At 47.0% G+C, this 14,747-nt stretch overlaps 1 protein-coding gene across 1 annotated transcript in view; it reads right to left on the bottom strand.

Moving 5' to 3' along the window:
* Positions 1-12,064, bottom strand: part of ARPC2 (actin related protein 2/3 complex subunit 2) — a 33,655-nt gene extending 21,591 nt beyond the window's left edge. Inside the window, exons 1-3 of the mRNA XM_074967019.1 lie at positions 11,965-12,064; positions 1,388-1,422; positions 104-216 (exon numbers count right to left, since the gene is read on the bottom strand). Coding sequence (XP_074823120.1) covers positions 104-216; positions 1,388-1,422; positions 11,965-12,038 — 222 coding nt within the window. The 5' untranslated portion in view covers positions 12,039-12,064. The remainder of the gene's footprint in view (positions 1-103; positions 217-1,387; positions 1,423-11,964) is intronic.
* Positions 12,065-14,747: the final 2,683 nt, after the last annotated feature.

Below are 14,747 nucleotides of genomic sequence, written 5' to 3'. Positions count from 1 at the left end.
GTCAGTGGGACCCCTCATGGTAGTCAAGTATGACAACAGAAAGTGTGTGATCAGGGCCTAGAATCCCAGGAAGAAAGGGAAAATCGGAAATGTGGCCACTCACCTCATCTGCACCATGCTCCTGTAGCTCTTTGTAGAATTTCAGAGAAATACTGATCATCACTTTTGTCTTGTCTCCATTGGGGTTGGAAATATGATAAAGGACTCCATCGAAATCTTGGAAGGAAGCAGAGGAGAGGGAGGTTAGGAACTCATGTAATTTCTTAGTTCCAAAGCATTGCATAATGTAAAAGTTTTTCAAAATAGGAACTGTATGGTATAAAGATCTGCCATATTACTGGGCCCGCAAGCACAGTAGCCTGTAATGACGGAAAGAGTGCTAACTTTATGGAGGAATACTGGAGATCAGTAACAAAGACTACAATGATCTTTGACAACTTTGTATCCCAAGTTAAAGTTTAGCCCAGTCTTGTTTCAACTGTCACTGACAAATTTGCCACATCCTTAATCCATACAAGCGTATTGAGACGAAGAGCTCTCTCAGACGGTTAACTTTTGTCTCTCCACTTGGCTTGAGGGTTGCCATTGGCATCCACATGTCTGACACACTCTGCACTATGTGGGTTACAAATATCTGGAAGTGGGGAATTCGAAAGCCAGAAGAGCAGCAGGAAGTGCTTAAGCAGAGTGCAAGTAGGACAGCAGCGGTCTCCCTGGGCAGTTTTCTTTCTAGGCTCCCCGCTTTGGTTCAGAAGGTAGAATGGACTGTACGGCCTCTGTTTTGTTTAATTTAAAAGCTCTGTTTAAGTTGGGTTTCTCCACAGAGCAGTAAAACTAACTGGTAATTGGAATCTAAAATCTGAACTGCATGATGAATACTTGCTATATAGTTTTCAAATCAAATCCCATCTCATTGGAGACTAAGCTACAGGGAATAGGCTTTCAGTTTATCTTGGCCATTTGAGTACTTATCCTAAATCAGACTCCTATCTGCTGTACCCAGATGGGTGCTACATACCTCATTACACATGCCATTGTGGGCATGAAACATCCTGGCACAGAGGATAAACAAGTTAAAGCCATTTAGTTCATTCACTTTATAAGTGCTGTGACCATTTAATTCATCGTCACCGGCTAGTGCATCAGGTGAGGAGGATGGATGGAGAAAAGAGCCTAACAAATTCCAAGCACGCTTCCTTAAATTATTCCGTCAAGAGGAACGCCTACTAAATATACCGTGTGGCACATACACGTAAAGGCACAGGTTAGTCGATGAAACAAATCTCTCCATATGGTGCTAGGTGAATTCGAGCACACCAGACATTGCGATCGTCAGGCCAGACAAGCTTGAATTTTTTAAAGGAGATAAAAATTTTGTGAAACATACCTGCAAATGTTACTTCTACTGCCTCTGGTTTGTTCCTAAGGAATAGGAAACATCAGATGTCAAAAATCAAATCACAGCCCCCTTAAAAATTGTACAGAAACATTGGTTTACTCGTTTTAAAAAGCAACATGGCCACATTTCTGATTAGGAGAAGTGGCTTTTTCTGAAAGCCCCAACTGTATAACTCCCTAATACTATTCAATTAGGAAAGATGTTACTGACAAGAGTTCTGTACTTTGCCATCTCCCCATCACTCTCACTGTGAGCAATGATTTTACCTCAACCGCTATACCCAGCTTTTGAAAACAATCTTGCCATTTTAGTATGACATTATTCATAGCCTATTAATAGATACCGGAATTCTGCATCGGAGTCTGAGATCCTAAGCAATTAACAATGTATGAGTAGACTTAACATTACTAAGAAATGCATTTATTTTTAGCCTCCCAAGATGACAGTTCCGGAGTCAGTGGTCCCCCTGTAAGCATGGACATCATCGTAACCATGTAAAGCACGGCAGGGAACTGCAGCCCTTACAGTACTTTAGGTGTTTGCAATGCCACAGAAAGACCCTTCCTCTGAGCTTGGATCCTGGTAGGTGAATAGAACAGGAAGCTTTTTAAACGTGTTTCGCATCATATAAATTTAAACTGTATCCAGGCATTCTGTTTGTAATTTAGGATTCCAAACAAATACAGACGTTTAAAATATTTCACTTTACCTTCATATGCTCTAAGCTTAAAAGCTTAACAACAATGCCCTGAAAGGTTGCATTTCTCCAGGTGCTGGAGTTAAACTGGCACTAACTACTCTGATGGAACTGAGTGCTTATGAAGGATGAACTTGCTATGATCCATGATAAGTGGTTTGCCTGCTGTCTCTGCATCCTGAGAGGTGTTGTTGAAACCATAGCCACTAACGTGGCATTCTCTGATGGGAAGAAATACAAAGGTAGCAGTAAGGTATGGACAGGGAATTCTAGAGGACAAACCGGGTAAACGATCTGGAGATTAGAGAGACGAGGTGGGGGAGCTGGTATCTCTTATTGAAACAACTTCCGCTGGTCAGAGAGACAAGCTTTCGAGCTTACACAGAGCTCTAGACAACAGAAGTAGGCCCAATAAAAGATATTAACTCCCCCCACCTTGTCTCTCCAATATCCTGGGACCAACACAGCTACAACACTGCATACAATTTGGGGATTGACAGTTTACCCTTTTTGTGGTATATGTCTGCTTATTTTAAAAAGAGAATCTAGTAGCCACTACTGGATGGGTGCAACTAATATTAGGAAAAACACTGCTTAAAATATTAGGACCAAAGAAATCTTAAGTGAAGGTGTTTGGCTTTCATCCTCACCCAGATGTATCAAAGGAATGACGCAAAAGGCCCAATTCAGCAAATAAATCAAACTGGGATCTACACAGACATGTCTTTCAGATTGTGCGTGGTCACAACCTGGCTACCCCACTCTAGATGTTTGACCTTTTGTCGAATCTTGCTCACTGTAGGCAACAACACTGGCAGATGCCAGGCACACCTTGGCATATCAGGGAAATTACACAGAGGCTGGAGGGAGAGCAGCGGCTTGGGATGTGTCTTCATCACCTTGTTTCAGAACCGAACAACGTTAATGGGTTTTTTGCATGATAAAAGCCACTGCTTTGCCCTGCCATCTGCTCTGTTTGCAGACAGCTCCATTTCAGTCATTGCTGTGGAGACCCAGGAATGCAGCAAGGTGTGCCAAGCTCAGCACAGACATACAGCAAGACTGATGCAATGAAAGGCATTAACATTAGGGCCGAGTGTAATTCATATAATTGCTTTGCTGGGGCAGGAGAGGCACTTATCCTGAGGCTGAGGTCTAAGTGCAAGTGGATTTGGTAGGCTTATTCAGCCCTCACTGGTACTAGCACTGTCACGAAGATGAGACATCACTACTTTCTGTGAGTTAACAGCTGTGAAAGGCAATAGCCTCCTTCATTACAAAACTGGATAGTCTCAATCTTTTGCACTGCTGCAGCAGCAAAGATAACCCAGCAATTGGAAGAAGTGATGCAAGTGGCCTTGGGGCAGATCTTTTAGTTTAAAGATCACTATTACTTGCTGATCTCTCTCGCTAATCTCTGCTCCCAGCTGGGTCTTGGGAAGTTGCTTCTATATTATAACTTTTGCTCTGGAGTAGGGAGCAGTTCCCAAATCACATCAAATTAATCTCTGCTCCTGGGTATCAGCCCACAGCAGATAAACAAAACTTCCACTGGTGCGTATCAACTCACCACACAATGTAAGGTGACTGGCAGGGTGGTACTCCTCAAGGGGGGTCCATGAACATAATAGCAAAGGGGTCCTAGTGGCCAGGAGCAAAATATTGTGAATAATGTGCACAGCACCTCCCCCAAAGTATTTCGTTGACCCCACAGCCATGACTAGGGTATTCTTTGATGGGGAGTAATGCAGAGGGATAGAGCAGTAATAAGGCATGGGGGAAAGGAATGCAGGGTGCATCGGTTTGTTTTTGTGAGCGTTACATTCACTCAAATTTAAAAAAGATAGTGCGGATTAGAAATATTTCAGCAAAAGTCCCAAGTAGGGAACTTTAAGGTGGTATAGTTAAACACCCTAGAGATAGGAAATACAAAAGTTAAGGTTGCTTGTGCACCCTTAACTCTGGCCTCTCATGCACAGGTAATACAGCAGTTTTTAATTATACGATCACACACCATTTGCCACGCTCAGAGAAATAGTATTTTCTAGAACCTTACCTATAAGCGTAACGTCTCCTGCTACTGTATGCTACTCTTGTGCATGCTGGACCAGAGTCCAGGAAAGTATGTTATACACAATATGTGCAGTGAACAAGGCAAAGACTTTGCTTAAGGGAGTAGAGCCCCTACCCATTTACTTTGCACCTCGCCTTAAACGGCTGTAGAAAAAGAAATACTCACAGGCATTTCTCAACGAGTTTCCCTGCCAGACTTCAGCTTAAAGAGATCAAGCCTAAAAAAATTTCAGCCCCACAGCTAAAAGTTTCAGAAATGTACAAGCACCTGGAAACAGGGTATTGGAATGGAAGTGCTCACACACAACACTATTGGTTTAAAATGGGCTCCAAATACAACAGGTGAAGTAGCTGGGATCACTAGTCCTAGTCAACAGATGATGAGGTGCACACAGCATTTATCCTGCAGATTGCTGGCAAAATCCATTATAAAAGCTCTTTTCAGATTCTTACATTTAAATGACAGGTTTCAGAGTAGCAGCCGTGTTAATCTGTATCCGTAAAAAGAAAAGGAGGACTTGTGGCACCTTAGAGACTAACAAATTTATTAGAGCCTAAGCTTTTGTGAGCTACAGCTCACTTCATCGGATGCATACTGTGGAAAATACAGTGGGGAGATTTTATATACACAGAGAACATGAAACAATGGGTGTTACCATACACACTGTAACAAGAGTGATCAGGAAAGGTGAGCTATTACCAGAAGGAGAGCAGACTGGATACAATTAACTTAGGCTTGAATAAAGACTGGGAGTGGATGTGTCATTACACAAAGTAAAACTATTTCCCCTTGTTTATTTCCCCTCCTACAGTTCTTGTCAACTGCTGGAAATGGCCCACCTTGATCATCACTACAAAAGGTTCTCACCCCCTAGCCCCAATAGCTCACCTTTCCTGATCACTCTGGTTACAGTGTGTATGGTAACACCCATTGTTTCAAGTTCTCTGTGTATATAGATCTCCCCACTATATTTTCCACAGTATGCATCCGACGAAGTGAGCTGTAGCTCACGAAAGCTTATGCTCTAATAAATTTGTTAGCCTCTAAGGTGCCACAAGTCCTCCTTTTCTTTTTACATTTAAATACATCACATTGCTTAAGTAAGGGATTCCTTTAAATTCACAACTACAGAGCTAGCAGTATAGTACCTACAGTATCACTGCAACCTCTGTTTGCATATTGGTTTGTATATATCCAAGTGGCCTGCACTGTGAAACCTTATTCTTCTTATGTGGAATCTCCATTACTGGAGGTTTGCAACCATGGTAGCCCAGCCCCTACAACCCTCTGCTCATTTCTTTGTGGATGAATAGTCCTTTTGATCCATGGAGAATACCACATCATCCACCCAAGACCTTCTTTCTCTGCATCCTGCTCTTCCACCATCAGCTTTCCCTTCCTGTGTCTGTATACATGCATTGCCCGCTGAAGCTCTTAAAATTGTGGAACCATGTTCCTCAAAATCAGGTTTACTCAATTTGGCACTGAACTGGAGTTCACTTATCCCCAAGCAACACAGCTCTCTCTGGTGTCAGCTTGTCTAGGTTTTTCCACAACCGTAAGGTTTCGAACAGTATATCGTCTTCTGCTACAGTGAATAATGAGCTCCTCTTTATCCCTATGTTGCTACCTCAAATTTCTTACAACCCAAATTCACCAAAAATACAACAATCTTTTCTTTTTGCTACATCCTGTCCTAAAAGACAAAGAAAAAAAGGTCCCATACCACAAAATAATTCTATCAGCTCCCTTTTTGTTACCAACTCTAAATACAAGACAGACCTGACTGACAAATCTGTCTGAACCCTGAACCTAAGATGGCTGCAGTTCCTACGAAAGGCAGTTGTCCATTTCCCAACAACGTGAATATTAATCAAGTCCAAACCACACACATGCAATCAAATACTCACTAAATCCCCCATCAAGAACATCTGCTCTGTACTTAGATGGAAGAATACAAAAAGGGTTCTGGCAGGTACAATGTCTTCCTGCTCCACTTCCTCCCACCATTCTTGCCTACCTCAACTGGGTTTTCCTAGAAGATTATTACATTGGCTCATCTATAAGCATGATATATTAACTCCACTTAATGTATGTTGAAGTCCAAATCAGATTTGTCACCCCTAGCAGAACTATAGCTTCAGGAAGATCTGCAGCTTCCAACAGACACGTAACAGCAAACCCTCATCTGACAGCACTTCCTCAGTTTTGACTCGGACCACTGCCAAGTTCCTCAGCTTCATTACTCGGGCTACAAACGTTCGCAGCCCTATGTAACAATAATTAATTTTTGAAAAGAGAGGAAAGATATAATTATAAAGCTTGTTCCAACTGTCCTCATCTTCTATATTAATCAAGAGCATGTGCAAATGCAGACCTGGCCAGTAATGGCACAGAGGATTGTGGCTCACGATTCAAATGCCTGGACCAAGCAGCGGAGGCCCGCGAAGGCCCAGGCAGAGCCACGCACAGGTATTCTAATCTCCAGCTTCGAAGGATAAAAATAAACGACTTCAGAGTGCAGAGACTTACACCAGGGGGTCTCAGCCTTTTCCTTTCTGAGGCCCCCCTCAACATGCTATAAAAGTCCAAGGCCCGGCAGGGGGATGACTCAGGGCTCCAGCCAGGGGTGGGACCCTTGTGCACAGGCGTAGTTTGACTTCTATTTTGGGGGGGGGCAAGGGCCAGCGGGGCTCAAGCCAGCTCCACACAGCAGGGTCCAGGGAGGGAGCGCCACCTCCACCTCCTAACTCATCTCAGCGGGCCATCCACTGTCTGGGGCTGTGTGTCAATGGCTGCTCCACGAGGGCTCTGCTGGCCCCAGAACTGGGTCCCCGCCTGGGTAACTCTGACCAGCTGCGGGAGCAGTCAAAGGGAGCTAAGGAACAGCTGCAAACCCAGGTGCCAGCAGCAGATGGGCAAATGCCACGGCTGCCCACTCCATGGCACCACCAGCCAGAGGAGCAGCTGCCCCTCACTGTCTGGCTCCAGCTTCCCGTCTAGGATCTGGCCAGAGGGTGAGAGCTGAGGGAGGTGTGGGGGGTGGAGCTGCCCCCCGGACTGCCCCACTCTGGGTAAGGCACAGCAGTTTGGGGGGGGGGGGCAACACCCTCATGCCCCCTGAACTCTGCCTATGGGCTCAGGGCTTCAGCCCCACTGCTCCCAGCTTCAGTGGGAAAGAGCTTAGGGTTTTAGCTCCCTGCCACTGACTTCAGGGAGGGAAGGGGAGCTCAGGGTTTCAGCCCTGCGCCACTCCCAGCTTCAGCCCCACAGGAAGGCGCCAGGGATGGGGCTTCAGCCCTGTAGTGGGGAGAGGAGGGTGTGTTTGAGGCTTCACTGGGGTTCGGGGTTTCAGCGGCAAGGCCCCACCAACCCCCTGAAAGGGGTCGTGGATCCTCAGGGGGCCACAGACCACCAGTTGAGAACCGCTTCCTTAAAGGACAGAGTATCAGTTTGTAATCATTGGAGTCTATGTACAGATTTACCCAAGAGGGGTAACATAGCATCTCATGAGGCCTGATACAGCTTACAGTGACCTGCAATACACCTAGGGAAGGACCAAAGCCAGGAGGCATGGTCTACTGGTTAGAGCAGGGGCCTGGGAGTCAGGTGCTCTGAATTCTATTGCTAGCTCTACCACTCTCTGACCTTGGCCACATGACCTCTCCACCCTAGCATTTCCCCAAATTTATAAGGCGGAGATATGAACCTGGCGTGAGGATTGTTCACAAAATGCTCTGAGCTCCTCGGCTGAAAGGCACGACAGAAGTTCAGTGTATTAAGAGTACTGGGACACGGCGCAGCCAAAGAAACGCAGCCACATGTATCTGGAGCCTTGCTCCATCACACAGAGCACCAGACCCACACGCACTTCCTTTCTGGTTTGCAGCAAACACACTGCAAGCATTCACCTTGCTGGCCTAGTGCTGCCTGCTGGGGGACGCCATGAGAGAACCAACAGTTATGTTAAGTCCAGGATTAAAAAATCCACTTGCCGGTCACCTATTGCAAGCCTTCCCTGGACAGCATGGGGATCTAAGCCATCAATTTTATATCTACCTTTGGCTACACGTTTAGTCCTCTGGCTAACACCACATTTTCCTGTATTAACCACCAAGAGTGCGCTCGGTGCTGTTCAAGACCTGGTGCATGCCTGGAGAAGCTTACATTCTAAACGGATAGGTTACCCAAATCAGACAACCCAGTTCTACTGCCATTCCAGCTAAAACGATTTAAGACAATAAAACTAAGATGACTTAAACTAAACTGTTCAACAGAAGCACGTCTGAGACAAACTCGCAACCATGACATCCTGCAGAGTTCCCATAGCTCTAAAACCATTTTAAAGGCGAGAGAACAAATGCAAATAGTTAACAGTAACCACTTTTACCCCCAGGGCTGCTTTCTCACTGCAGGGCACAAATGCTGAAGTGTTCTGCTGCAGAAGATGCAGCAGTGCCCCGCAACAAAAGAGTTAAAGTGACATGTATGAAGTAATAAGGGCAATAAATTGTGTGGCTACACCGTTAAAGGCTCTATAAACCCAACATTAAAGATGGTATGGCTGCATTTTTGTCATGGCTGCCAAAGGAATCATACAATCCGTCACTTTCATGGGTTTTTCTTTGTAAAGAACACCCAGGACTTGACATTCTGGGATTCTTGCATACTGGCCGGTGGATGCAATGAACCATCAAGAACCTCATTCAACTTGGCAGCTCTCATGGTTCGAGTGGGAGACAGAACGAAGAGCTCAGCAATATATGAAACCAGATCAGTAAATTCTTAGCAAGAATTTAAATCCTCCACAGGAAAGGAAAGATTCTTTTTAAAGAGACATATACGGCCCTATCCTGTAAAGTGTTATTAATCTGTCTTTTAAGGTGCCTATCACATTGCTAATTTCCATGGGAGTAAATGGAATTCACATTCTGCAGGATCACACCCCTACACAGTACATTTCTCAGAGCAGGGACCTTGCAGCCCAGCTATGTACACCAATGATGTTATAAACTGATCTTAAACGGGAGTTACGTTGGATTTCAGACGTTCTAATATAATTCTATAAAAGTGCAAAGTATCTTTTATCTGAGGTTCTGAAAGTTTTACACAAGGTGGATATCATCCCTGTTCTACATCTGGGAAAACAGAGCTAAGTTAAGTGTCATGATGAAGGTCATATAACAAGTCAGTGGCAAAGCTGGAACTACAGCTCATGCCTCCTGACTCCCAATCCTGTGTTCTAAACATTAGATGTAACTGCCTCTATGATAGCGTGTATGTTCAAGTCTGTCCGCTCTCACCACACACTTGCTCAATTCAAGTTATTTGGACTAAAGGGGGAAAATGATGATTATTTCAAGTAAGATGTCCAGACCTGATTTATTCCTGAATTCCCATGATTTTGCCCTCATCATGACAATCCTGCAATGGTTCCCAAGATGTACCCCGAAAAAATCATAGACAAAATGGCATAAAGCAAATGCCACCAAAGGTCTTAAAATATCATTGTGGACAATCATTCATTGTCCAAAAGGATACACACCAGAGTTGTGGTTTGACTTTGAATAATGGAACACATTTTGAGATCTCAAATTAATAAAGGCATAGACTGAAACCCACTCCATATGACTTATAAGAAATATGACAGCTTGCAAAATACATCCCTGCATGTTTCAGATCCTTGTCTTGACCCTGTGCTTGCCTGGACAAGAGCGCTAGGAAAAAATGCAGAAGTTACAACTTCTTCTCTTATATCACCATGACAAAGGGTCAAAGATTATACAGAAACAAAGCCTATTTGACTCATTTTTAAAAACATAAAAGCAGTGTTTAGATTATTATAAAGTAAAGGCAGACACCACATCAGCAAACCAAGTCTCTGAGATAAGTAGAACCAATCCAGAAACAGTTGGTATTGCATGGAAGTATGGACAATGCAGAGTAGAATGGAAATCTGCAGGCCGGCAACTGTTACAGAACGAGCAACATGGTGATTTTAGTGGTATGAAGCAACAGAATTTGCTTATGCTCAAATAAATTGGTTAGTCTCTAAGGTGCCACAAGTCCTCCTGTTCTTTTTGTGGATACAGACTAACATGGCTGCTACTCTGAAACCAGAATTTCTGAAGGCAGTACTTTGCTACCTCAACTGTAAGAGCTTTATTAGATAAAAACCAGTGTCATGTCCTCCAAGCTTCCTCCAACAGGAAGAGCTCCTCAGTATAAGCCTCATGACAAATGAGAAACTTTGCAAGAGACAACCTCTAACAGACAATATTTTGCTCTATACAGGCCAGGCAAGAGCTGTGCTTTAACAGGGTCAGCTGAGGACTGTGTGTATAATGTGGTTGCCATGTCTTGGCAAGACTCTTTGCATTAGATGCTTGTAAGGAGAAACGTGATTTGTTTAGAACTATTGGCAGGTTTCAGAGTAGCAGCCGTGTCAGTCTGTATCCGCAAAAAGAAAAGGAGGACTTGTGGCACCTTAGAGACTAACAAACTTATTTGAGCATAAGCTTTTGTGAGCTACAGCTCAGCCTACCAAAACTAATCAGGGATTGATCAAAGCTAAGTGGCTATTCAGATTCCTATTTTATCACAAGTGGACAAGGATGAAAGATGAGCATGTTAGTTTGTAAGGGTCTATTCAATGTCTGAAAGCTGGGGGGAAGTAGGAAGAAGCAAGTCTCACTTTGCACAGGTTACCACTATTCTGCACACACAAGGCAAATCTCTTCAAAGAAACCTTAGAGTAATAGATAGGAAGTGGAAGAGGCATGAGAATGGGTCCCTTCCCCCAAGCCTGACACGGGGCCTGTCCAGTGTTCCTGCATGATGCACAGTGAGTGTGCAGAACGGGGGCTGGCAACTCCACCCCACTAAGAGAGGAAGTACACTTCAGAGATAACCCCAATGCTTTCTGTGCAAACACTGATTTTGCAGGGCCTTGTCGACACACCAGAGTTGTACGGCTTTAACAATACCAGTATAACGCAGTACAAACCCCCAAACGCGGATGCAGCTATACCAACACAAAAGCGCTCCCACCAGTTTAGCGGACTCTCCTTCAGCGGGAAGGGAACTAAAGCGATCCCCGAATAAGCACCGATCCCCGAATAAGCACCTTTGCGCTGGCATAACTGCGCCCGCACCAGGGGCCGTACCAGGAACACCGTTTCCGTACCAACCACCCCCCTTTCTCCCCACCCGCAGAGCGGGCCCAGAGGTGCCCTTGCTGCCTGCTGGCAGGATCTCCCCGTGTCCTGACTGAGACACGCCAGGCCACGCTCCGGGCCCGGGCCCCCTGCTCAGGTAACTGGGGGCAGGTGGCACTTGGGCTGCCCGGCTGAGACCCACCCGCTCCCCCCCAGAACCGCCCCTGGAGCGGGGGGGGGGGGAGCTGAGCCACTGCTGGGCCCGAGAGGGGCCGGTTCCCCCGCGCTGGGCCGGACCCGGGCCGCCGCCGCCCTTCCCCGCCCGGCAGGGCTCGGCTCGGGGCCCAAGGAGGGGGCGGCGCCTGCCTGGCACCCACCCCCGGGGAGGGTGCGGCCCCAGCGGCTGCGGAAGTGCCGCACCCCGGGCGGGCAGCGTGTCTGCCCCCGGCTCCGCCCGAGCCTCCCCGCGGCCCCCGGGTCCCCCCCCCGCCCCGCCGGGGCCGCCCCCCCTCCGGCCCCCCCGCGGCTGCTCTGGGCCCCCCCGGCCCCCGCCCCGCCGGGGCTGCTCTGGGCCCAGCCCCCCCCTCCTGCCCCCGGCCCCGCTCTGGCCCCCCCGGCCCCCGCTTCCCCCCCTCACCCGGCGGCCGCGCCCTCGAACTTGAGCGCCAGCGTCTCCTCGATGATGCGGTTGTTGACCTCGAGCAGGATCATGGCGGGGCCGCGGGGGGCCGGGGGCCGGCGGGGGGGTCTCAGGGACCGAGGCCGGGGAGGGAGCCGAGCCCGCTGCGCGCACCGGGGACCCGCCCGAGCCTGCGCCGCCGCTTCCGCTCTGTGCCCCGCCCCCTCCGCCGTCACTTCCGCTCGGAGGCGGGCAGGGGCGCGCGGCCCTGCGGCCGGTAGCGGCGGGCCGCTCGTGCGCGTGGGGGGGGTCGGGCTGGTGCGCGCGGGATCAGCGTTAGCCTACAGGATCCGAATTAGTGCACGGGCTGCCGGTTAGCTACAGGATCCGAATTAGTGCACGGGATCCACGTTAGCCTACAGAATCCGAATTAGTGCACAGGCTCCCAGTTAGCTTCAGGATCCGAATTAGTGCATGGGATCCACGTTAGCCTTCAGAATCCGAATTAATTCACAGGCTCCCGGGTAGCTACTGGGTCCAAATTAATGCACAGGCTCCCGGTTAGCTACAGGATCCAAATTAGTGCACGGGATCCACGTTAGCCTACACAATCCAAATTAGTGCACGGGATGGGCTGGTGTGCTCGGGATCCACGTTAGCCTTCAGTGTCCAAATTAGTGCATGGGGTCTGAGTTAGCCTACAGGAGCGTGATTAGTGCAGGGGAAGGGCTTGTGCAGGATCCAGTCTATTCAAATCTTTTTCGGGGGTGGGGACCAGAAACGTGGACAAGAGTGATCCAGTGGATATTGTGTACTTGTATATTCAGAAAGCCTTTGAGAAGGTCCCTCACCAAAGGCTCTTAAGCAAAGTAAACTGTCATGAGGTTAGAGGGAAGGTCCTTTCATGGATCGGTAACTGGTTAAAAGACAGAAAATGAAAGGTAGGAAGGAATAAATGGTCAGTTTTCAGAATGGAGAGAGGGTAATACTGGTGTCCCCCAGAGAACTGTATTGGGAGGAGTGCTGTTCAACGTATTCATAAATGATCTGGGAAAAGGGATAAAGAGTGAGATGGCAAAATTTGCAGATGATACAAACTTAGTCAAGATAATTAAGTCCAAAACTGACTATGAATTGTTACAAAGGGATCTGACAAAACTTGGTGATCAGGCAACTACATGGCACATGAAGTTCAATGTTGATAAATGCAAAGTAATGCACATTGGAAAATGTAAACCCAACTGTACATATAAAATGATGGAATCTAAATTAGCTGTTATCACTAATAAAGAAAGAGATCTTGGAGTCGTTGTGGATAGTTCTCTGAAAACATCTACTCAATGTGCAGCACCAGTCAAAATGAACAGAATGTTAGGAACCGTTAGGAAAGGGATAGATAAGACAGAATATATCACATTGCCTCTGTATAAATCGACACCCACATCTTGAATGCTGAGTGTAGTTTTTGTCACCCCATCTCAAAAAGATATATTAGAATTGGAAAAGGTGCAAAGAAGGGCAACAAAAGTGATGAGGGGGATGGAACATTCTCCATATGAGGAGAGATTTAAAAAAGTGGGACTTTTCAGCTTGGAAAAGAGATGACTAAGGGGGGATATGATAGAGGTCTATACAATCATGACTGGTGTGGAGAAAGTGTATAGGGAAGTTTAACACTTCCCTATAAAAAGAAAAGGAGTACTTGTGGCACCTTAGAGACTAACCAATTTATTTGAGCGTGAGCTTTCGTGAGCTACAGCTCACTTCATCGGATGCATACTGTGGAAGCTGCAGAAGACATTATATACACAGAGACCATGAAACAATACCTCCTCCCACCCCACTCTCCTGCTGGTAATAGCTTATCTAAAGTTGGGCCATTTCCAGCACAAATCCAGGTTTTCTCACCCTCCGCCCCCCCCCCCCACACACAAACTCATTCTCCTGCTGGTAATAGCCCATCCAAAGTGAACACTCTCTTCACAATGTGTATGATAATCAAGGTGGGCCATTTCCTGCACAAATCCAGGTTCTCTCACCCCCCTCCAAAAACCACACACACAAACTCAGTCTCCTGCTGGTAATAGCCTATCCAAAGTGACCACTCTCCTTACAACGTGCATGAAAATCAAGGTGGGCCATTTCCAGCACAAATCCAGGTTTTCTCACCCCCGCCCCTTTTTGGTTAGTCTCTAAGGTGCCACAAGTACTCCTTTTCTTTTTGCGAATACAGACTAACACGGCTGTTACTCTGAAACCTGTCACTTCCCTATACACTTTCTCCACACCAGTCATGATTTTATAGACCTCTATCAAATACTTTGCATTTACTCCTTCTCAAAACACATGAGCCAGGCGTCACCTAATGATTTAATAGGCAGCAGGCTTAAAAGAAACCTAAGGAAGTATTTCTTCACCCAATGCACAGTCAACCTGTGGAACTCATTGCCAGGGGATGGTGTGAAGTCCAAAATTATAACAGGGTTCCAGAAAGAACTAGATAAATTCATGGCGGATAGGTCCACCAATGGTTATTAGCCAAGATGGTCAGGGAGGCAACCCACTGCTCTGAGGGTCCCTAGCTCCTGACTGCCAGAAGCTGGGAATGGTGACAGGGGATGGATCACTGGCCACTGTTGGAAGACACGATAGTGGGCTGGAGCCCCCGGCCCTTTAAATTGCTGCCACAGCCCCGCTGCCGGAGCCCCGGGGTAGCAGCGGCGGGGCTGGAGCGGCGATTTAAAGGGCCCGGGGCGGTAGTGACGGCCGGAGCCCCGTCCCCAGAGCCCTGCTGCCGGAGC

The sequence above is a fragment of the Natator depressus genome, chromosome 11 (genome assembly GCF_965152275.1).
Source record: "Natator depressus isolate rNatDep1 chromosome 11, rNatDep2.hap1, whole genome shotgun sequence".
NCBI classification, from domain to species: domain Eukaryota; kingdom Metazoa; phylum Chordata; order Testudines; family Cheloniidae; genus Natator; species Natator depressus.
Note: the sequence above shows the minus strand (reverse complement) of the source record. Positions and strands in the feature narration are given on the sequence as shown.